General features: G+C 42.8%; 1 protein-coding gene across 4 annotated transcripts in view; it reads right to left on the reverse strand.

The window, feature by feature from the left end:
• Nucleotides 1–25,615, reverse strand: part of GLI2 (GLI family zinc finger 2) — a 191,430-nt gene that overhangs the window by 125,387 nt on the left and 40,428 nt on the right. For all 4 annotated transcript variants that reach the window (XR_007904456.1, XM_051786988.1, XM_051786987.1 and 1 more), the window contains exon 2: nucleotides 15,539–15,701. Coding sequence is in view for 3 of the 4 variants with exons in the window: in XM_051786988.1 (XP_051642948.1) it covers nucleotides 15,539–15,671 (133 nt within the window). In the remaining variant the exon portion in view is untranslated. The remainder of the gene's footprint in view (nucleotides 1–15,538; nucleotides 15,702–25,615) is intronic.

A 25,615-nucleotide genomic window follows, 5' to 3' on the forward strand; every position in this document is an offset into this window, starting at 1 on the left:
TATTGATTTTGGATTGCTGTAAATTATAATGTAATTATCCTGCTGCACAAGCAGCTTCCCATTCCAGAAATTAAAAAGCAATTCAGGTAAATGATCTTTAGTTATCATGGTGCATCCCTGCAGAACTCATTAAGTTGGGGGATTAGACAGCACACCAAAACTCTTATAGGGCGGGTGACATTGAAAACTATCATGCCTGAAAATGCAGAACTTCCTTGGGATGGTAACAGGGGCAAAGGTGCTGCTGTGGCTTTCTTTTTTTCTTTCATGACAACTTTGAAATGCTATTAACTTTTGCATCGCCCAGGATCTCTAGTTCTCACTTATTGACCCTTTTTAAAAATAAACACCCTTCCTTTGAGACAAGAATGCCATTAAGTGGAAAAATTTAAGAAATGGACGACATCACAATGTCACCCATAGAACTTTGTTATTTGATCCCAATGGACCTCAGGTGGAAAAGCAGCTCACGTGAGTCAGAGTCAGCAAGTACTTTTTGAGGTGGGAGACTGCCAAGTGGCACTAAAGAAAGCTAGTACCAGATCTCCAGACAGCTAAAGTGGATTTTCCAGCTTTCCCTAAAGAGAGCTCTATCTGTTGGGATCTCTAAGAGATTAATCACTGACTGACTGTACCCACAGAAGATATTGCCATCCGTGCACTTTACCAGTGCAACTGTTCTCAATCCCTTTGTCTTGCCCAAAGGTTAAGTTTTGCCTCCCTAAATCTGCCTGCACTTCAGGTATTTTCCACTTGCTGTCCTATACTGCTGTGATGGCAAAGCAGTCATCATCAGCTTCACACTGAAGGCAGCTACAGTGGTTGGCAGATGAAAGGATACGTGTGTGCATAGTTTGCACATCATTAAGTTCGCAAAATGCTTTGAGGATGAAATGTGCTACATAAATATAACAGGTTATCAAATTTCTTGGTGCCATTTCCTTCATCTAAGCCTGCAGTGGTCTTCAATGGATTTTGCCTAAACCTGCTACTGCTTTTAGCTTACCCGCTTTCTCCCCTGCCTTGTCCCAGGAGATTTAATGCTTCTCTCCCCAAGTCCATGAGTCCTTCACACCTTCTGGTGGCCCTGTACAGCTGCTGTGCAGTCGTGGGGAGGCCCGCTGGTTTTCAGGCTGCGCATGTACAGTCTCTGCTCATTTCCTCCAAAAGCAGCGGCTGCTGGACTTGAAAGACCCCTCTGGCTCCCTCTGCTCTTCCCTAATACAGCCCTTAATTAATACTGAAGGCAGCTACCACTTTTGAGTAGGACAGTGCAGATCCCTTGGATATTAGTCAAACACCACAGAGATTTATAAACTTGTCAGCGTGACCAGGGTACTCAGAAAAGAAGCCAAAGCCTTCAGTTCAAAAAACTCCTACACCATCAGAAATTTCAACTTCATCTCCAAGTTAATGTGAAAGCTCACTAGTTCTGTTATTTCACTTCTAGTAAGTACCATGTCCTAATATGGGCATTTTTGCAGCATTCAGCTGAATTCTGAAGATATACGACATACCCTGGTATCCTTTTCTCCCATTAAAAATAATCTATTAACTTAGAGTCTCATGAAAGCCCAAATCATAATATCTGGTCTCTGTTTCTAGCAGAGAGGGCTCAGCAATATTTCTCTCTACGCACCTCGACAACACACAGTGCCACAATTACACAAGGCATTGTGGCAGGAGCATGGGACATCAGAGCAAATCTCTGTTCTTTTTTGGGATGCACACATACTTTTCAAATTTCCTAAAAGGAGAGATTATTTGGTTTTGGCCAAGTATCTGAAACCACTCGTAGGCCACACACAAGTTACCGAGTAAGCAGATGACATCCTTTTCTTAAACCCTTATGGACACAAACAGATTCTGAAAACACGTACTTCAACCACCTCAGCAAATTGTTTCCCTGCTGTGTTGGTGCTGGGAGCCCAGCGCCTGCCCTCCGTCTTCCTCCTCACCCCCGTTCACTGTTTACAGCAAGAAGGACATTAGTGCTGGACTGAACCTGCTCCAGTTCTTTTATATAGATTTAGACCGTATAATTTGATCGTGACCACAGGCAGTTTTATTGCCCTGATTTATATGGAGCCTCACAGGGGTTTGGGGTTTTTTTCTTCCCTTTATTTGGTAAGAAAGCAAAACTCTTAGGAGTTCTTTTCCTGCTTCAGCCTGAGGACAAGCTGCGGGATCTCCACAAGGACTGCCACCCTGCCTCTCCCCTTGCTTTGGAGGGGAATGCACACACTGCAGGAGCCGGATGAAGTTTCTCCTCAAGCACAAACTTTGCCCATGGCACTCGCTGCATCACAGCACTTGGCTTGTCCTGCCCAAGAGAATGGTCCAAGTGACATCCAGTGCAATCCATGTTGTTGCTCCCCTTATCCACCAGTGTGATACCCTGACCAAAACCCCAGCATCGTTCCCTCTCTTGTCTGCTAACCCTCCTCCCAAAGAAATCAGTAAAAGGCTTCTTTGACCAAGCCATCACTTTTACAATCCAAATAGCAGGGGATGAAAATCCAGGCAGCTTTGCCATGGAGCTAAGGGAGATGTGGCTGTCGGGCCAGGCATGTTGCTACCAACCATCTGCATTCCCAGGGCACACTAAATCTGGGATCTGTATTAGTATTCTCCAGCAGGCATCTGGCAGATATTAAATACCAGCCTCCCCGGAGAACTTGTTACCTCCTCATGCTTGACTGGGTGAATATAAGTGAGAGCAGTGCTTGTATCTCCTACCTGAAGAGGCTAGATGAAGCCTATCTGAAACATGCCAAGACCCCATATCTGTCATTACCATACCAATTTCCTGAATGAAAATCCTGTCTGTCTTTCATTTAATCTGTCTTCTGTCTCATTACGTGACCAGAACATGCTGTACTAACTACAAAGACAGGTCAGTATGTGACTCAAAACCTAATTTCTGTTACTTACCTAAAGGATTACTGCCTGGATGAGCATCATGTTTTGGAATAAGAATAACAAAGCCCACCAATAGTTCTGCCCTTCACTGGCATGTAAAGAGCTAATGAAGAGCTAATTTTGCACTGGGCCATGGGTTTAGAAAAAAGGTTCATCAGAAATCCAGTTGTCTCACCTTGATAACCTTATCTTCACAACAACATGTACTTTTTTCTGGCTTCTCTACCTTGTCTTTTTCTGCACCAGGCCAGGGTTTTTTTATGCTTCTAAAAGTGCATAACACTTCCTAAATTTTCCCTTTGCTACCAAGTTCTCCTCTTGAAGATCCCACAAAATGATGTCTTTTGGTTCAAACCCTGCTGTTACATTCCTGTTCCTCATGTCTCTGGACAGCAGCAGGTCAAAGGCCTTCCAATCCCCCTGCACAACCCAGCCTTCCTCCTGCCTAAATGGTCCAGGCTACTTCTGCTGCTCTGTGAACTGCCGTATCTGAGTAAACTGTTTTGACCATAATCTGACATAGTTTCCATAAAGGACTCTCAGTTTCTCTCTACTACTCTGAGACCACTGGCACCTTGCATTCTACCCCACCAAGCAATAATTTTGCAAAACTTTGAAACAGAAATCACATCCTCCCTAGTTATGGATTTACACTGATCAAATACTGTTGATATTCTCTTGCCTCACTCAGGAGCATAATAATTGCCTAGAAAAAGAATTTCAAAATTACTTGCAGAACTGTTACCAGAAAACTCAAAGGTGACATGAGCCATCACCCACTTCATCTACACTCAGAGGCAGATTTGGAATGCTGGGCACACCCGCACCCTTTGTAAGAGAAACATCATTCCTTCTTTGTGGCATCTATAAACATGGCATTCAAAGGCCAATTCCCTCTTCTGTTCTTGTACCTTATTCAGCTGACATTGCCCTCAAATGCCCACTATATCTGAGCATGGTTTGGGCCATCAGTCCCATACCTCAAAAAACAAGGTTAAGTGAAGCAAATTCAGGAGGACATTTCTATTTTGCCCTCAGGACTTAACTGTTGGAAGGTTTTGAAGTTGGAAAAGAACAGTTTTTCATTTGGGTCACAGAAAGGAAGAATAAACTAAAACCATCTTTCCAAGAGACATTGCAGATACAGGCAGGAAAGGCCCTTCGGGTTGATACTTAGAGAAGCTCATTTCTATCCTCTCTCAAGTGCTACAGAGGTTAAAGACCTGCTACAACCTGCCATAAAAGGTAAAACCCACATTAATAGGAAATGTGTTCCCCTCCCCCATTCCAAATGTATTTTTTATGAGTAAACATTTCTGTATTAAGACTTACTGTCTTCAAAGATCCCTTTTATGTCCCAAAGGTAACCATTTAAGTGTTCTTATAACAGCCGTTACTTATCTTTACAATGGCCAATGCACATGAACTCAGTGTCTGAGACTTTAATTTTGCTATATATTTTTTAGTAACTACATATAAATCCAGTCTCTTTCAAGTGTCAGTGATTATGTGACCAAAAGATTGCCTTGGATCTTATTTCATCTGCTAAGACATTGTTCTGAGCAGAATTAAAAGCAGCACAAAAATTTGCAAAACTCTCAACCCTTTTAGCTTTCTTGCAGAAGTGATGCAGAATGCACAGAACTCAGAAAAAGCGATGCAAATGTTTTTCACACATTCAGTCATCTCACACTTATTTTAAGAGTCACTGCTGCAGCAGCTGAAATACAGGACCCTGCAGTAAAGATGTTTTAAGGACGTCTCTGTAATAGCACACAAAAGTTCCTCTGGAGTTTTCAAAGGGAAAAAACTGCACCATGCAACAGTACTGGCAGCTCCTCTGCAGCTGATTACAGCATTAGAGAGTGCATGTGTTCAGTAGGCTAATGGAAAGGAAAGAGGAAACTAAATTTCTCTCTCAAGCTGTCACCTCAGGACAGTGATTTTATTCTCCTTCCATCACTTGGCACCCAGAATAACACCTTTCCTGAGAGTCTAATTACATAGGACTTTGCTAAGACCACTGTCTGTTGCTTGTCTGTGTGAATATAAGTGCCTATGACTGTCTATCGGGTGTCTATTGCTTGGATCGTGGTGAAACCATGAAGCTCACCATGGTTTCTGCAAATTCATCCAGGTGTGTCAAAAACTCCATCCCGGTACTTGGAGCTCACCCATAGATTATGTATGCAGGAAACTGTTTTAAACTGAGAAAATTAATTTTCTCTTGTTTTGATACAAAATATTTGCACAGCTATTAACATGATGTTCTCCAGCTGAGTTGCAGGTAACTGGACCTGGAAAAACTTTATTACTCCAGAGCACAGCATGGCCATTTGGGATACAGTCACTATCTTTATCCCCAAACAGTCTCTCCACTATAGGTATTGAAAATACCTCCACCGTAAGAACTTAACCTTATCTTCCCCAACCCTGCAAATCTGCTTTATTGTCCCACCCTTGACAACAGCAAGTTGACACCTAAGACATATGAACATGGTAACCCTTGTAAGACAGGGCCCAGGGCAGCAGTACCCTCTTGTAGGCAGTGGGGAGCGGGGAATGGCAATCTCCACACAGTCTGACCCCTTAAGTGTTTCAGTGTGACTGATGCCATAAACATGCTAACCAGATGCTGATGGATGGGCCTGGAGGCCCAAAGAACAACCCAGGTTCATTATATAAATGAGGGAGTAAAGGGAAGTCAAACAGCTTTCCCAAAATCATGAAGGAAGTTTGGGACTTCATCAGGAACTGAAACTAATTTTCTCCAGGCTCAGTGCTGTGCCCTCACTGTAGGGAGCCACCAAAAAATTGGGTATCTTCACACAAGCAGCCTCTGGGAGTCGGATCAGCTTCCCACAACACATAATAATTCCTCTCATTAAAATGGGATGTGCAAACCAATGCCTAAAGTCCTCACCTCAGTGTTTCTCTCTTTTTACTTTATAGTGTAGCTGTAAATGCCTCAGAAAGAACATCACCAGCTGTACCTGCAAAATGACATGAACAGGTTTAGCTTACCCTCTAGCCTGACGAAGAAGGTACTTTGCATGCATTCTCACAGGACATGGATATTCATGCCAGCCAGGACACAGGAGAGGATGCTGCTTAGTTCCCCCATCACAAAGAGCAGCCACAAACCAAGGTGAGTCTCAGGCAGAAAAACTGGGCAAGAAAGATAATTTTTCCACCTCACAAATGGAACAAAAATTTCACTTGGAAAAAATTTAAACATTACCCAATGCTCTGGCCCCAGGGTCAAGGGTGCTGAGCCCTTACCACTCTCTCTAGGCTCAGAGCATCTAATTAGGTGCAGAAGTATCTCCACCTTCTTTAAACGATTAAACTGTTGTTGAAGCAGCACACACAGGGCCAGGGGCTTACAGGAAGATACCTTCTCTGTTGGATAGTTTTCAGGAATGTCAGACACTGATCTTTTATATCAATACAACTGAAGTCATCAAAACATCTACTTTAACTGTTTACTTAAGGATGCATCTGTTGCAAGCTGTGATTTTTTCTGAAAATCTGTCAGAGTCAGGAGCTGATCACTGTAAGAGAACAGAAAAGAACAGCTTTCTGGCCAAAATGGTACCATTCAATCCCTGCAAATGTTGCTGTATTTTAAAAATCAGATATTGGTGGCAGTAAATATAAATATTTTGCTTAAAATACTCCTGTCCTTATTTATAATTTACTTACAATTGGAAGCATTTTCAATGGAATGGTCTTAAAAAGATGTGGGATTCCAGGAGAAGGAAGGAGGTGTAGAAAAAAAGAGGAGAAAAACCCCATTGAGCTCTCTAACAAACTATAGAAAAGGCAGAATTGATTTCAGACAAGTTTGTGTGGAACCTTTCTTGTGTTCACGTGGGATCACACTTGATGTTTTTTTTATTTATTTTCATTTTGGACTCAGTCAGCCTATGTGACCAAAGCTTCACTCAGTTCTTTCCAGCAAGGTTTCCACGATTTCAACCCAACATCATGATGGGAGTTGTATAACACCCAGTATAGGTCATTTTCCAACGCATGTAAAATCAAGTTTACCACAGTCCTAAAGAAGTTTGCAAGAAAATACTGTATCCTTGTCATTTCTTCAAAAGCTAAACTTACAGTTTTGGCTGAGGTTTTATTCTCTGTTTTTACAATTAAGATCCTGTCAAAGATAGCCCCCACGCAGAATTCACAGGATATTGATTTATTTCAGAATGTAAAGTTTCTGCAATTTATGTCCCACTTGGTTCTGGAAAAAATTGTAGCCCCTAATTACGAGCCCACTGTGCTAGGCTCTGGACAAAGGCACGGCTACACTAGTTTAAATTCAGTAATATCGTGTTTGTGCTACTGAACGTTTTCATACCCTTATGCAATCAAAAGGAATGAAACTGACTGCTGCATCGTGATGTTCTCAAAAGCTCTGCATGATGCATAGACAACTTGTGTTCAGCTCTCCTCTAGGGAAAGAAACAACGCCTCCGTTTGGCAGATGGGCATGAGAATTTCAGTCATTTGACCATGATTACATGGCGTATCATTGAGAGAGGAAGGACTTGATAGTGGATACGGTGAACCAAGGAACCTGGGCTAAGACCTCTGTACTACCGCGGATGTCCGATGTACACCACACATGAACTTCCTAAGTTGCAGAGATCACCAGTTCTCGACATCCCACTGAAACAGCTCAACCCATTTAAGCCCCTTTGGCCTTGGAAAAAATCCTCTGTGCTCCCTGCCTGCAGAACGAGGGCAATGACATCTCCCTGTCTTGTCAGGATGTTCATGTGCAGAGAGAGGCTGAAATGTTCCAGCAGTGGTCAGGCTGACCAAAGCAAGAGAACCCCCCACAGGACCTAGGCTCCCAGAAGCCACCAGACAGCTCAATTCATCTTTTCTAATTAAAAAACACAATAAATGCAGCAGAACAGGCTGTGTTCTCCCAGGCCTCTGCACCTCACTCATCACCACATGAAACCATGAAAACAGACCACCTGGTTTCATGAGGGGCAGTTTAATGAGGTGATGAACAATGCCAAGTCCTCCTTTCACTCCAAGGTATATGGATGTCTTCTCAAGGCCATGCAGAAACTCTTAGGTAGTGCTAGGAGTATATGTCCTGTTTCTTGGTGCTGGTATTGGATGCACAGTATTTCTAGGAACATTTTTCTCTGCCACTCGTCTGACCTTGGGAGCAGTCCCACTGCTCTGTGTAGGCAGCCATGGAACGCTCTGTCAAACCCTATCAATTATTTAGCATCAAAAGGTAGACTTAATTTTTGTGATAAAAGAATGGATTTTATCTAAGGCTTGTTCCCCTTAAAGTGATTTACACAATTGGCCTCTCTAGTTGCTTCCCTTAACACAATTATTTACTTTTGCATTAATAGCCTTCCTCCACTTGGGTTATTTTTAGGAGCTTTTGGTAGCCTTTAGAATTTACTAGGTTTTTTCCCCTTGTCTTTTTAGTGGGGATTTTAAATTTCCCGTCTCTCTGAACAGGCTGTTAAACAACAGTTTTGTCAGTGCTGGTGTAAAGCTGGAGCAGCTCTGGGAAGCAGCTCCCCTGGCTGTGTTCACGCTTGGGTGTTGAGGTTGCCTCCGACCTGAGAAGCCATGGGGTGAGATTTAAGTTCAGAGCTGATAGTCAGGGCTTTCAGACTGCTCATCAGTCTATGGACTGATGAACATGAATGAAAGGCTTTAAAGCATTAATCTAGTCCCACCTTGGTTCCTTGCTTTAACCTCACTCTGCAATTTTTGGCAAGTTTAGGATTTTTCCATCTAACATTAAATCAGGCATGAAGTCCTCAAGGGAATAAAGCGGGCATCTCCACAATGTGATTTACTCCACCCTAATGCAAATGGATCCCAAACTCAACACCTGACATTTAGACAGCCAACTTCAGATGAAACAAGTCCCATTCGTGGTCCTCCATGAATATGGCAGACTCAAACGCCATGGTAATGGATGGTGTTGGGAGAATTAATTTACAAAACCTGTGCAAATTCACAGATGTTCAGGCAAAAAGTTGCCAAAGGTACTAAAAATTCAAACTATGGGGACATGCTGGCAGAGGAGAGAGTCCAGGAGATAGTCCATTATCATTACCGGATTTTCTTACTTGATTATAAACGACCAATCCACAATATATAAGCTTAGCATCAGTTAAAAAGGAGAGAGAGGCACTCAGAGAGGCACTTTAACGAAGTCTAAGCTGGGTCCATGGAAAAGATGACATACCAGTACTTGCCAGAATAAACTTTTGGAGCTTACAAAACAGAAAAGTGGAAGCTATTATTCTTACAGCTATTATTAATGGTAATAATAACACACTCACAAAATACGAAGGTCTTTCCTGTGGTACTTAACGGTTGGGATCACTGGTGCCAGAACCAGCCTGTAAAGAATAACTTTTTCTATTTTAAAATCATAAAAGCTTTCCAACTTGGCATGCAAGCCTGCAGTGTGGTTAGGGATGAGATAAAACTACTCTGTCTTCAAAGCACCTCTGCATCTGTAATGGGCTAAAATTATAGGAACTCTTGGTATGATAGTTTGGGGGAGTTGTACACAATCAGGGAATATTGGTTGATGCTATAAATCATAGAATCATTTAGGTTCAAAAAGACCATTATCATCAAGTCCAACCATAAAGCTGCTACATTATCTAATTCCTTGGGGATACGGACTCTAGCTTCATCTGTAAGGGTTATACAATGTCATCCAAAAAGTCTGTAAACATTAATGGTCATCCACTCTGAAGTTGCACCTTTGTCCACAGGGTTGGCTATCACAGAGAAACCCACTATACAGGTTCAGGAAAGGGGTCTCCCCATGAGGAAAGAAACCCCCAAGTGGCCAAGAAGTCAGACTCCAAGTCAAACTTTCACTTGTTTAAGCAAAGCAAGGGGTTACCTGGCAAAGATGTATTGCTGACTATTTTAAAGGAGGGACTAGAGAGACTTAGCATTGCAAACCATGGATAGAGGAGAAACGGCAGGCAGAAGAAAAGGTGCTTTTGTGGCAGTTTGTGCCAATCTTAATTATCAAAATTCCACCACATGTAGATGAAGAAATAAACCTGCTGCTCCCAGAGTGCTCTCTGCAATGTCCACACACCAAATACTGCTTTCTGAAAATAAAACTGGTGTAGCGTGACTTTAACTTTAGCCATCTCTACATGGATCCTTCTAAACGATCCCAAAGTGTAGGTGTCAGGTGACCAGCATGATTCAAAGCTGGCAACCAGTCAGTCCTTGATATCCTGCGACTGAGGAACAGCCTCAGCATTGCACCAGTCTAAGCATCTGAGACTTCCAGTTGCCCAAAGGAGCACGAGTGAGTATGTAAGAGAGACCTGTAGGCAATCTGTCCATTCTGAAGGCCTATGGTAGCAAAGAATACACTTTAAGACCCAACAGAACTAGTTTTAGGACAGAAACAGTCAGAGAAGAAATACAATTCTTGATTGCTGTTGCTCTTGTGGCAGCGTCGCACAGAAGCCCTACCCAAGGTGCAGGCCACTGAACTATATGCAGTAGACACACAAGAAGAGACAGTGGTTGTCAAGAGAATTTTGTAGTCTAAATTACAGAATTTTCCCATTATTCAATTTTAACCACTTGCCCCCTTCCCTCCTGGAGCCAATCCCAGTTTTTCTGTTAAACACATCTCTCAGCGTTTTAAGTTGTATACAGCAAAGCAATGCAAGGCAGGGAAGCTAAGAATGTGCTTGTACTGGTTATGTTCCTTTTCCTGGAAAACATGAACTGAGTGAAAAACATTCCTTGGAGAAGATCCCTGCCCTTCCAGGGTGGACAGAGAAGATGACTTCATAGGGGCTGTTCTCCTTCTAATTCATCTGAGTCTCAGGTCACACAAACTATAAATTTTTTCAGTGCACTGAGGTCTGCTGGGATGCTGGCATTTCCTCCTCCTCATTTACATGGTCTTCCCATAATCTAGCACTGAGATAAGCTGAACTGCTTAAGGACTCCCTGCCAATGCCACTTGGGGCTTGCTTATGGAAGACCTCTGGAGAGTGATGGGAGGTGCTCCCTGCCCTTCTCCTCTGCCTATGAAAGGGCTGAGTGTGCTACTTCTGCAGAACTGAGCATTCCTGCCAGCCCATAAATCAAGTGACCAAACTCCATCCCAATCTCTGCAAAAAAGCCCCATGCTCTGCCTTTGCAGCACACACAGGGCAAAGAGCTGTATTTCATCAACTGAAGCCCTAATATAAGAGGAGAGTCGTTACCTCCTGAAAAAAAAAAAAAAAACCACCAACAACCTTACTAGTTCTGAAGCTTGGCTTCCCTGTGTTTACACCAAATGACTTGTTGAACTTCATTATATACAAAGTATTTCCATAGATCAGAGGCAGGGAGACCTGTGCAGCTAACATAAAATAAATTACCACCCCGTGATAAATGGTTCTATTAGCAATCCAGATTGTTAAACTCAGATACAACAGGATGAAGGGAGCACTGCCCCATTCATTCTCCCTGCGGCAGATACTGAGTTGTAAATAGGTTATTTTGTGTGTAAATAACACATTAAAACTCAGCATTAGCCGTGTCTTTTGATAGAGAGGAAATTGTTCCAAATAAATAATTTCGGACAGGAATGTAAAATAAGCCAGATTTAATAGTGCATGCCTGCTGTAGCCGTGTTAAACATGACTAAAATGATAAACCCCAGAATATACTAATAGTAAACTATGCTCTGACATCAAAGTAATGAGGCTGTATTTTTACCCAGCTTTAGAAATGCTAAAATTAGTCTTGACAGAGCAGACATCAGAAAAATGTTTCAAACATAAACACCATCAATTTGGGAACTTGGTGTTTGTGTCATACAGAGGGTGGGGTGGAGAGGGAAAGGTGCATTCTGGGCCTTGTTAAAGTCAGGCAGTTAGCATTTAGGAGAGTTTGTATTTAATTTTTATTACAAGATGAGAAACCCATCTTCCTAAATATCTCTGCCTTTGAAAGAGTGGCTCATTTAAATTTCCCTTCCAGCCACGTGTCTGGGGTTTCCTTGTGCATGCAGGTATGGAGGATGTTGCAGTGCCAGCCTGGAGGACACAACCCAATCTCACCCATGTTGTGCTCTGTTCCAAAGCCTCCTCCTCTACGCAGTAATGTGCACTTTTGTATTCAGCAAAAGGGTTCTCTAAACTCAAAGTGTTATGAGTTGCCCTTCTAGAAGTGGACACACCAAAACTGAGAGCCTCTTCTGCAGATTTGACTTGTCTATAGCTCCTACATACTGTCATTTATAAATAGTTTCCATCTCAGCCACACATACATATGTGCCCCTACTGAAACAGAAAAGAGGAGCTTTGATTCCTTGGTCAACATGATTTATGGAAAAATAGAAAATTAGGAGACATTTCCCTGATGTCATTTCTGTGAGGCCAATTTCTGAACATCTGATCAATGAGTTACTATAAAAAACTGTCACAGAAGATCTCTAAAACAGCAGCTTCAGAAGAATAGAAATATGGGATGCAGATTGTTTGTACAAAAGGACTCTTCTCCACTGCCAGCATCAACCATATCGATCTCTTTTCCTACAGCCATACCTTAATTTGTTAGAGGCTGGAAACATTTGGGACAAATATCCAAAGCAGGGGAACTAGAAGCGGAGACGGAACATATTACCTTGTGATAATGTAGTCTAAATAATAATATAACTAAATAGTATTCTTCAGTTATTTAGCTAATATTCAGTTTGTTGCTTCAATTACCTTAATTATAAATAAAACCTTATGAATCTAATCATTTCTACAAGTGAAAAAAAAAGCCTTACGATCTGAGAAACATGCAAAACATGCTGTGTTGGCACTCCATCTGTGTGACTCAGTAGAATAAAGGAGAAGCAATGTGTTGTGAATTACATTTGTTTGGCTCTTGAGAGCAGCCTGGCGATCTGCAGCGCTAGCTGAGCCTCACTGCCACTTTCTCATATGCTAGTACAAAGGGTAAAACTTCTGCAATAAATGAAATCAAGAGTTTGTCTTGGATGAGAATGAACACTTGTTTGTATGGCCCCAAAGCAGGGTGGGGAGCTCAGAGGCCCACCCTTTAAAACTGATCCTCTCCTTAAGCTGAACTTCCTAATTAATCTCCAAGCCTCACTTGCTTTCTTCTGTAAAAATAAGAGCATAAATATGTGTATTTCTGGCCTGTTATGAGTAATTGCACTAGTTTAGGGAATCAAACGTTATATTAGCATGAATACGACGTAAGTACAGTCTCATCTCTACCCACACTTTTTGTTATCACCTGCTAAATCATACCTTGCAGTTAACTCATGTTAGAAGAAAACTTTGTATTATTTTTTCTACTTACAAGCACATGCACAAGCATGCTGCCCTCTTTCAGGAGTCGGTATTACGTCTCAAATCAGAGTTCAAAGGAAAGCGTGCCGAACCACAAAAGTATGTGCATTACCTGCAGAGTCCTGGGGCCAATGTCCAATCACACACTGCTTCGCTGCTGGCCATTTTGGGTCATTTATGAGCATTTCTTTTCACAGCATGACATAGATTTCACTCTTTACATCTCATTACACAATGCTTTCATCATAATTCTCCTGACATCTTCAAACAATCCTGAACTTACTTCTCCACTTCCTCATAATAAAAGCAGAAATACTGAGCCCATAAATAATTTTTTTTCCAAAGGTGAGAGGACACTGCTAACAGGACATGTTATACTGGACATTTAAAAACCAATTAGGTCTCCAGGGATGCCACATGAGCTGATGGGGACACCACCTCGGGGCATTCTCATTTCCACTGGATCTCTGGAAATGTGGTGACTGCTTCTTCGGTGGAGGCACTCCCAAGGCAAGTGGCAAATGGGGAGAAGGCATTTATTTATAAACAGCACATCTATGGGTTGTGAGTTTGAGCACATGCTTGGACTGTGTTGGTGCCAATCAACCCTTTGGGTCTGCCAGTCACTGAGATGATACCTCAAGTGTGCTGCATCAGTAGTTCCTACAGCCTGTGCTTCTTCAACAGGGATCTGCTGGGGGATGGCACACTTCTGCAGGCTGCTGTCTCTGCCTTTCCCCTATTTCTGCTTCCTGGCAAGCTTTCCTTTCTGTCACTTTGTGCAGTGCTTGTGATGAAGGTGCCTCAGAGCCATCCAGCGACATGAAACTGTCTTTCCCTTCAAACAACTCTGTAAAACATTTTCTGGTTCTTTTTAAGAAAAAACTTTCTTTTTGCTAACAAAATTCATCAAACACAGGAACTAATCTGATAGATTATAATCTAGCCACTACTACCTTATTCTGTGCATCTGAATCTTCACAGGTCAATGGGGAAATGAAAACTGAGTCACAAAGATTATGAAAAAGGAGGAGAGATAAAGCAGATTTAAGTAATTTGGGTTGGAAAGTATCTTCAAAACTCAGCCAACAGAAAACTCAGACTCTCCAGCCGAGCTGGGTAAGAAACAGAAGAGCTCTCAGAAGAGTCATTCTGTTCTCCTGGGGTGATGAAAAACCACCCTGCAGTGAAGGAAGGGGAGGGGAAAGGTTCATTTTGAGGTAGACTCAGGCTAGCAATAACGTATATTTTAAAGAGTTAAAAAAAAAGCTGCCTGCAAAGTTTACACAGCTGAGATGTCTCTTCTCACATCCAAACTGGTGCAGCCCCTTCTAAGTTTGTCTCTTTATACTCTGTCCATAGAGGACACCCAGTCCTCAGCAAGAGCAGTTGCAGTGCCTTGCCAGCAAGCACAGCCTTGCCCACAGCTGTGCCACCATGATGGGCCCTGGCACCAATTTGGAGATCCACCAGCATACATGTGCCAAAGAGGGGTGTGTGTTTTGCCTGCCACAGTGAGCAAGAGGAGGCAGGACCAACATCCCTACATGTCCCCCCTGCACACCCACCAATAATGGCTCCATGCCTATAGGTGTCCACAAGAGCTTCCCAGTTGACTCCAACAGCAGCAAGACCAAAATCTTGCTTAAAACATGGACGAAAAAAAGAAATCAAGACCCGAGCTGTTTCTGACATTAACAGGAATGGCACAAGTGGGGGTTTTTCTTTGTGAACATTCTTGCATTAGGTCTGGACATTCCCAAATTCCTCCCTAATCATGAAATCCCTGCAGCAATTACTAAGACTGTGCAGTCTGTTTAGCTCATTAGCAGGATCACAGCTGGCATACGACACTCCTTCCTGACCACGGTAACAGGGTGCTCTCCATCACCAGCCAGCCTCACCAGTCATTCTTTACCTCCACCGTGGAGAGGTGGAGGGCACTGTGCTGCCACCACTACACAGCACCAGTCAGATGGTGGCAAGCACTGATGGGATGCCCCAACTCCCTGACAGCCACCTCTCACCACCCATCCTGTCCCTCACCCTGGTCCAGGTCTCTGGGACTGGCGGTGACCGGTCTCAGCGCAGTGACGTTTTGATTCCGCACGGTGACACAGCTTCCCGTTCCTCTGACCCCCGACGGCCAAGAACCCCAATAAACTCAGTGTGTTCACAGGAAGACAGATGCCACTATACTTATTAAATTCTTACAGTCTAATGAAAAACACCCCTGCTGCTTTCAAATTGTGGAAAACATAAAGTACCTCCTTGTGCCACTGCCGCTCCCGCAGCTGCTAAAGGAGTGGGTTTCTTCCCCGTCTCTGTAAAGCCATTCCCCTCCAGAACGGCACCTTTTCCTTCTTTTTTCCCAACAGCCGTTGAAGCAGAGGTTTCCATCTTAGACAGGCATCTTCCAGCTCAGAAACCCTAGAGGACATAAAACAAAACCGGATTCTGGTCACCACTCACAAAACAGGCAAAATCAGCTCCACGAGGAAGCGGCAGAAGGTTCGGCAGAGCTCAAAAGTAAACGGCGAGCAACAAAGAATTCCTGGGTTTCTAACTCCAGTAGCACAGCCACTACAGCAGTCACAGGCACAAAGGGCACAACCATGTGAAGGGATAGGTGTTCTCACAGACCTAAAAGGATCAGGATCAAAAAGCAATTTTTCCCACATAAACTTGGGCTGCACAATAAAGCTGAGTCCAAAGCGCTTTCCAGGATGATAGGATAGATCAGATGCAAAAATTAACCAGGTATAAATCCCATTTGTCCATCCTATACATGACCTAGCACACCATAAGAAAAAAGTCAGCTAAAAATTTCCAATATAATACAGATAAACATACATTTAAGGTGGTTTTTTACTTTCCCACAGCTGGCCCTTACACTGTGTGCTGGTTTGGAACCAGTGTCCTGACCAGAACTTTTCCACAATGGTTACAGATAAGCCATAGCAGGTCTGCCAGAGCCCATCCAGTTCTCACTGGTGAAGGGTAACAGCCATGATTCCTCTCTCTCCCAAAAAAGTTCTTCTATTCTGACCAGTTGCATCTGAAAATCAGCTACAGTTTTACCTCCATTAAAAATGGTGAAATAAGTTCTGTGAAAGATATACAAAACAAGATACCAAAGCACAAATAACCTGGTTTTCTAAACTTAGGTTGATGAAACATAGCAGCTCCTGAAGTTTGTTAGCTTGACCATTTGTTCTGCATGATTCAGACTTAGCTGGTCTCCCAAATGAGTATACCAAGAGGCATACTTTGTTTCTGAATGCAAATACTTTTGTTCACCCCGTTTTAACTAGTTTTGTTTCACATGTCTCCACCTGACTCCTGCTTTCACAGAACCCGCACAGTTACCTGGCACTGGCCTCAGGCTAGTTCTTGGGAAAACCCACTGCTAATTCCTCCTTTCCTTTCTAATTTTAATGCAGATCTGCAATTTTTCACATGCAAATTTTCAAATGCAAATTTTTCAGCTCCTGAGATACTCTGGAGCGCACTGGCTGTTTACCTCACCAGAATTAATGGGATCAGGCAAAAAATGTCTGGGAAACCAGAAAACTTCTTTGTGTGTGCAGGTAGTTTTATTGTACTGTGCCAGCTCAAACTTCTCTCCCTTCGCTCTAGAGGACTGACTCCTGAACATCTTGGATTAAAACGTTAACTCTCCTAAAAACTTTAAAGCACAAAGATTTCCGGAACTCCCACCCTTGCTGGCACCCTAGAGGGACCTGGTGAGTGGTGGATGTGGCAGCTCTGGCAGAATGGTGTCCCACCAAGGCTGTGTGCTGTGACCCGAGCAGCTCATCCTAGGAGCCCCCAGGCATGGCTCGCATTAATGGGACAACTAAGTGATGGATCTGCGGTCACAGTTTGCAGTTGTAAACTGTGAAGCTTCCATTGGAAATGACAGGACCCACAATTACAGGTTTTACTGATGACACCAGGCTCCAGTGAATACCAAGGTGGCCCCTCAAGGTCCTGCCCCGGCATGTGCTGGGCTTGATGGCAAACACGGGATGGGCTCCTGGGGGCCAGGACTTTACAGTGGTTTAATCCAGGAATCAGGTTGGGTTACAGACCACGTATGAAATAAATACACTCGAACTGGAGGAGTATTTGACCTAGGTCTGACAGCCTGGGCTTCTGTTCGTTAAGCAAATAAACTTCAGAGGCTCTATTACTAGCCCCCCACCTGTTTCTTCTTAGTCCCTCCTTTCAAGGCTTTGCACTTTTGTTTGAAACCAGACGCTGCCCCTCGCACCCCCATCCCCCCTTCCCTGGTTACCCTGACCCTGGGGGCAGCCCCAGGGGTGAGGGATCTTGCTCGGGGCACTGTAGAGCTCAGCAGCCAGCGAGGGGAAGGAAGGAACTAGTAACAGAAATTGTTCCGTGAAACACGCAGGTTAGAGCCACGCTTTCTTCCAGAGAGGTGCCTGAAGCAAAATCTCTAAATCCCTGCCACAGACACCTCAGTAGGGACCCATTTTTTTAGATATGTCATTTATCCAACTGGAATGTGACAGGAGATCAGGCCCATATTTGAAAATCTGGTCTTTACAGGTGTATTAATTATGAATTAAAAAAAATATTCAAGTGTTTGTAATAAGTGGTTGTATTAAACAGGTGAATCCTCGAATACTGGATTAGAAAAAAATAAATAATGCAACTTCTCTAATCTCATAGGATTTAGGGTAATAAGTCTATAATTATTTTTGCTTCATAAAGGTGCCTGGGGCGGACCAGGCTGATGATGAGGTTCCAAACTTTTCCCTGAGTCAGCACCAGCCAAAATTCATTCTCCTTCCACAGTGCACCACAACCAGAGCTGATCATCCCAGCCTAGGAGGACATGAGCATCCTTCCCACCACATCCTGCTCTGCTCAGCACCTTTACCCACAGACTGGGACAGAGATGAGTGAGCAAAGGAGCACCAACACTGATTTCATATCCCACCTTCTGCAATTTCACAGACAATGGCTGAGAGCTGGTGACCAGCAGACTTCCCAGCAGTGCTCTGGTGTAATGTGTGATCAGGACACAGTGCTGGAACTCTGGAGATTTAGGTTCCCATCATGGATCTGCTACAGTCTTCCCTGTGTCCCTGGGTAAAAAGCTTAACTCCTCTCTTGCAGCTACTTTCCACAGCTATAAAATAGGAAATAGTACTTTGCCCTATTTGCAAAGTGCTTTGAGATCCTTGGAGGCACAAGGCTATGGAAGTGTTTTTATTACCAGTATAAGAAGATATATTGGTGGAGGCAGTCAATCCACACTATCCAAGAGCACAACATCCATTTTTTAAGCAATACATACTTTGCTTTCTGTTCGATGCTAAACTTTTTCTGCTGCTCTGTGCCACACAGAATTTATAAATTCAATGACAGATTAATCTTAGCAGCGAGCCATTTGGCATGAAAAAGGGTTTCACAGGGAGCCTGCTTTTTCCTGTAAAGAGCATGCATTTAGGAGTGACTATACGGAGAAAGACCCTATGCACTTATTCAAGCACAACTCTCTGCCCTCCGTCATTACTCAGAATTAGAAACCAGAATGGATTACTCAGATTGTTCCTAAGGTTTGTAGCTTTCTCTGCAGGAGGAGGGTTGGGTAATTGATTTTGACACTAATACCAGCACTATTCATATGCCCTGTAATATAATTCTGCAGCGACACTAAAAAGGCAGCCATCTGAGATCTGAACAAGGAAAGTGCTATATGATTTGCCCTAGACAACCCCAGCTATTTTAACAGCTGTGTTGTATATTAAAAGGGAGAAATCCCAACAGAATTAAAAACAACAAAGTCACATTTGCCTTTGAGGGAAAACAAGAAGCTGTAAACTTTCCTAATAAAACAATCCCTCCCGCTAAGTGCTTGAGGAATGGTCGAAAGTGCTGTCCCAAAATGCTTGTCTCTTTTGGAGGGCTTCAGCCTGAGCAGGACTGCTAGCAAGCATAGGAATAAACAGACACTCATTAGCCATAGCCCCTACACACCCTTTTTTTGAAAAGGCATTATTTCCTTCTTCAGGATTGTTCTTTCATCAGGAAACCTCCTTCTCTTCCCCTAGACAGGGTAGGAAACATTTTTTTTTCCCTATGAAAAATGAATGACCAGTTTTGGCCATCTCTGCTCAAAGCTAAGTAGCACCATGGGAGTGAGCCTCTCTGGCAGAGGGCAGGTACTGCCAGTAGCATTGTGACACAGGTCAAATCCTGAATGCCACCTTCAAGCTTGGCAGCCCCATGGAAGGAGCAGAAAGGGGTTTCCAAAGTATGCTTCCAGAAGCCATCTTGACAGGATACAGCCTCAGTTTTGCTGGCTTCTGGCAAGACCAGTGGGAGCTGGGATAACCAAGGGCAGTCTTTGCACAGCTCTCACCAGGTTTGTTCTCATACAACCACAAGGAGATAGTTGATCAGTTTTGCCACATCACCCCCCCATGTAGGTACAATCCCATGCTTGATATGTATATCTGGCATGCTGATCTAGTTAAGACAAACAAAGAGATACTCCCACCATCTCTTCTTCAGCAGTGGACTGTGTCATACAGTTAAAGCCTTCTGAATGCATGATCTACTTATGAAATTCAGTGTGAGCCAACTGTTCTGAATATTGGTTTAATACAGTGGCTGCTGTGATCCTTTTCAGTCTCCCAGGGTTTGAGCCAAATTATGTTCTCAATTACAGGGAAGTAGCAGCAGTTAACCCGGTGAAGTCATAGGCTCTATACCACAGCAAAACTTGACCCCTCTATTTTCTTTTATATCAGCAACAGCTTCAAATTACTAAAGAAAGTTTTCTCTGTCCACATGCCACTACTAAATGTTAGGACTATCCAAACATGCTGTCTGTTGCTGAAGGACCTACAAGTGTTTACAGAATAAAAGCAGGTAAAAGTAGCATAAATACTAATTCAGAACTAATCACTTTCGGGGTCCTCTTGACACAAGGTTTCCCATTTGGACAGCTCTTAGGAATGGTCTGCTTGGGCCAATCCTACAGGGTTGATTACACATGGAAATCAGAGCTGTATGCTGGGGCATGCATGAATAGAGCAGTCACTGTCTGTCTCAGGGCCCCTCCTGCCCCTTCCCCTTGAGAAACTTTCTGTGGTGGGTCCCTACCAGCTTCTGGGAGACATCATGGGGAGGGAGGAAAGGAAGCAGAGACAAACTTGTGCTGACAGGAGCAGTGTTAACAGGGTACAGAGCTGCTCAGGGCTTATTCTGCTTTTCTACCTCCTTCCCCAACTCCTGCTTAGAGAAGAGTGATACCAGCCTGCCAAAGGGAGGGAGGAGGGAGCTGCGCTGACGTTCAGCAAAGAGGATAGAAATACACACAAGTTCTGCCCACCCGACCCCAAATATAAGGATAAAATTGCTAAGAAAGTTGGGTGTTAACAAGGCTTCACCAAACAGTTCCAGCCCATGGTAAAAGTTCCATCACTCAAAAAAATGAAAAGAAAAAAAGAAAAGAAAGAAAAAAGAGAGAGAGACAAAAAAACCCAGTAGAATTGGCAACACTGCAATAGTTATACAGGTTCTGGAATGTACAAAGGCTGAAATCAGAGACTTACAATCTCTTTTGAACTTCAAAAACAACAAGTCTCTTCAAATCACTCTGTTAATTGGCTTTAAATTAGACTTCTAAGTTTAATGAACAAATCTTTTGCGTACGGCATGAAACGGATACGCTTCTAGATTAACTTCCTGATCAACACCATCTGCCATTTCCATATGGCAACAGCAAACCAAAAGCATAAGGAAGAAGCCACTCTGCGTTACTGTGAGGGGTCAAAGGGCACCCAGGACTGCCTGGTACTTGGCAGTGTTTCTCTGTTCTGTAATAACATCACCTCCAACCAGCTCCAGAGGTTCCAGAGATATTCCAGGCATAACTCTGTCTAGGGAGGTAAAGAAAGGAAAAATGCAGGGTGGGAAGGAGGGATGTTTGCAAGGATGACTGGGCGGATGTGGAAAGAGCAGGACATCCCTCAAGACGGAGAAGAGCCTGGAAGACAAGAAATAAGGGGATAGAGGGATAACCTTACAAACTTACTGAAGAGTATGAGTGAATGGAAGTACAGGCACAAGGCAGGCAATGGTAAATCATGTGGAAAGAGAGAAGAGAAGCATGGGAAAGAGGAAGAAACAGACTGCAGACAGAGCTAGTACCATGGGAGATGGAGATCCATGCTCTACTGGGGCAGGGGAAGGCGCAACATGACATCTAATATGGCAGGGACAGGACAGGGCATAGAGGGAAGAGAGACAAAAAACATTAAGGGAACTCACAGGGGAAAAAAAAAAAAAATCGAGATGTAAGGGTCTCTGGTGGAAGAAATATGCCCTGAAAACAGCTTCAAAGAATGCAGCCCTGCAGCATGGTCTATCACACTTTGTAGATGGAGTACCTAGACTTTGTGGTCAGGCACACAAAGAATCTACTGCTTCACATGGTGCCAGGCAAAAGGAAATATGTGAAAGGAAACAATGTCAGATATACCTCAGAGTCACAAGTGCTGTGCCCCCTTACACTGACACTGACCACAGCAGCCTTTCACTTCCTTCAGCCTTCCTTCAAACAAGGACAGCGGTGTTAGTGGTGGCAATCAGAAATTATCACCATATAGATGGTCTTTAAGTATTCAGTTACTTGCTTCTCAACTAGAATTCAGCAGCTGGATGTTCCTTGGAGACCTTCCAGCAGGGGCCAGTCACTGATGTGTCCTGGACAGCAAGGCAGTAATTCTGGTGTCTGCACTGGGGCACCCAGCCCCCTGGGACCCCTGGTCCCGGGCAGGGCTGACAGATGTGGCAAAGGACCTGTGGGAGACATGCATCCTTCAGAAATGTCAACCACAGGTCAGGTTATCCCAGGACATTCTGTGGCACCAGATGACAACACTGAGGCCAGTCTATTGTAACATACACGGGTTTTCCCTTTCTAAAGCCATTTACTTTCTGGGCTGCATTTATTGGAAAGGAAAAAGCATTGAATAAAGAAACTCATATTTCACCCATTCTTCAGGTTTAGCTTGCTCTTCTTATTTTGTACAAACACTAATGTCACTTGAATATTGTTGCTTCATTACAAATAAGACCAATTTATAAAATACCAGATAAATTTGAATCGTTTCCCCACTTGGAGTATATTTTCAAGTTGCCAACCTTAAAGCCTTGAACAGAAATTATCTTTCAGGTGCTGGATTATAAACAATTACAATACATCATCAAAACATACAAACAGACATAAAAGCTCAAAGCCAGACACACAATCGGCATTGGTCCATGCTGAGACATGCAGGCTGGGGTACCTGACTTTCCCTCCTTTCCCTCAGAAGTTATCTTTGTTTCTTACTTTGGAAGAACTGAGAAGATGGAGGAGTGGGGGCTGGAGGGAAAGCTTTTTGTGGTAGAACAGGAAAACAAAGTCATGCTTGTACTTTTACAAAGCCAATCCTACGTGTCTTATCATGAGAAAATTTCTACTAAGCGAATTCCAACACGCGAAAAACCGTCAAAGAAGATAATCAAGACACTCCTGCATTCAGAGTCTGCATTAACATGCTGCAAAAATACGGGAGGATGCCACCAGGTAAACAAAAATTGCTCAAAAGTGATTCGTCACCATTATAACTGGTCCCTGAATCTTCACCTGGGTTTTGTTTATTTGTTTGGTTTTGTTGCAAGTGAGAGAACTGTGGCAAAGCGTTGTCTAAGTTTGTTTTTTTGATGTAAGTCCAAAGAAGTTTTCAATTTCCTGTTATGGAATTTTCTGGGTTTTTTCCAAAAACAAAACCAAAAAGACAAATGTTACCTATGTGTGCACACATGTATCTAATGAAGAAGTATTGTGTTCATTTTAGGAAACCTTTGCCCAACAGAATAGGAAAAGAAAAAAAAAAAAGAAATTGAAGAAACCAAAAAACCTCCTTCATCAAGTCTTCATGCTCCAACAAGAGCAGAAACTGTTAATAACTAACATGTCAGATAAAATATCTATGGCGCTTGGCAGCTATACCAGAGTGGGTTACTGCTAAACAGGGTGGGTAAAAGACTGTATTAAGACCAGGGCGGAGGACCATTAAACTATTTACAACAAAATTAGACTCTAATTGCAAATCAGTAATAATCTATTGACTTTTCATCAGGTTTATGAATAAAACCTTCTAAGTAAGTAAATTGCACATTCTATGAGAGGGGCAGAAACTCTGATTCTGAACAGAGATGTTCATGCAGATTCCACAGAACAGATAAGGGCTAATGTGTGAGATCTGGCTAGAAGGAAAAGAGCTGCCTTGAAATTAGATTCAAGGGAGGTTTTCAGAAGGGAATGTTTTGTTGGCTGGTGGTGACTGAAGGAGAATCCTCTCAGGGTTTCACTTCCGTGCTGCAGTAGTTTGGGCACTTTTAACTCTCATGAATGAAACCCCAAATACAAACCACATGCACTGAAGTTTAAGGGGTTTGCTTTATGTAGGGATGGGATGAGTAATATTGTTTTGTAGTGACTAGTCTATCCAGATGACATCGAACAGGCTCCAAAGCTTGGATAAGAAACCCCTCATTTGGCTCAAGAAATAAAAACCTTTATTTTGACCACTGAAAGATGAAGGACTGTATCCTTGCAAAAATCCCTATGGCAACTAGGTTCTTTCAGAACATGTTTCATTACAAAATTTTGGTTTATTTTTAAACATTCCAGTTCTGTTCATCAGCCTATTGAATCCTCCCTCCAGAGGCACACGTGTAAGTATGCAGAAGAGAGAAGCCTGGGAAGGAAACAAGAATGTAATTAAAAACAAAAAAGCAACACTTCAGTTGGCTCGTTTTCCTCTGCAGAACACATACACCACACAAGCTGCTATTCCACACTTTATTCCACTCCACATATTGTCTTTATAAGACTACAGTTGCCAGCTGAAGGCAGGATGCAGACCACATAAAATGGTTGGCAGTTCATAAACAAGAGAATGGAGAAAAATTCATCCAGATGAGAATGGGAGAAGAGTTTCTGAGAGGAACATAGAGTATTGGAAGGGACCTATGAAGGTCATCAAGTTCAGCCTTATGCTCACAACTAAGAGAGCATCTGAAAACCCCAAAACTGCTGAAATATCTGACAGTTGCTGTAATAGGAGGGGTGAGAACAATATGGAGTTAGAACCCATGAACCACAACACAGCCTAGTCTGCAAGGACACAACCAAGCTTGTGAAGAAAAATTCAAGACCAAGAATCCTTGCAAGGAATTTTATATGCGGGAGAATGAAATCAATGCTTTGAACACTACTCATTTCTGTGATCTGTGACTCAAGTTACAAGGCTATATATTTTTCCAAAATGTAACAAGTAAGCGGTGAATGGCAGAGCCTCGAAGTTTTCAGCAGTGCAAGTCCTTCTACAGAGAAAAGACTGTATGATGTGGCTGACTGTCATTTCAGTAGAAGGGAATAAGTCTTTCAGGAGACAGGCTAAAGTATTCAGGAGGGTATTAAGCTAATGACAAAAGACAAGGGTGAAAATGAGCACTCATTTAGCCAGAAATCAAGATGTCAAGACTAAAATTAATCAAGGTACCAAGGGACTCAAAGAGAAGAGATTCCTTAATTGTGTAGACTCTAATGCTATGAACACGAGTAATAAACAAGAAGTGGAATAGCTCATTTAATACACAAATTAATCCTGACCAGTATTACTGAATCTGGTGGAAACATTCATATGGTTGGAGAGCTACAATCATTTTGTGTATCAGTGACTGGAAACAAATACAGAGTCATGAAGTCTGTCAGTGACAAATGACTGTTGACATGGTAAATAAAGATGATTGCTTTGTACCAGTGACATGCTCTCCATCCTTAGATGGGCTTTTATACAAAGATTATAGGTTCTAAAGCAACCACATATAAGGCCACACATCTGGAAAATAACTGATTAAAATGAAGACTGTGTTTTGAGAAACACTGACTGGAGACAACTTGAAGTTTTATGATGGGCAAACACTGGCTGACAAGCTCTAAGAAAGTTGCCAGTATTAAAACAATTAAAGCAATGTGTGTCTATACAGAATTTGGGAGGTTATAAGGCCTCTCTGCCTAACCCTAAATTGACTTAATGGAATAGTCCAAGCAGAGAGATGAAAATTGCAAAGGCTCCAGTGCCATACACGAGAAAAATGAAAGAGAGCTCAAAAAATGAAAGAGAGGCACTTGCAGGATGACTTGATCAGTAATATTAATACACATACAATCTGCAAAAATTTGATAACACATGCCTTTTGATAGAGGTAAGGGACATGAAAAGAATCTATGGTTAAACCAATTA

Source organism: Manacus candei, unplaced genomic scaffold (assembly GCF_025592945.1).
Source record: "Manacus candei isolate 608988 ecotype Guabito, Panama unplaced genomic scaffold, ASM2559294v1 h1tg000023l, whole genome shotgun sequence".
Taxonomy (NCBI): domain Eukaryota; kingdom Metazoa; phylum Chordata; class Aves; order Passeriformes; family Pipridae; genus Manacus; species Manacus candei.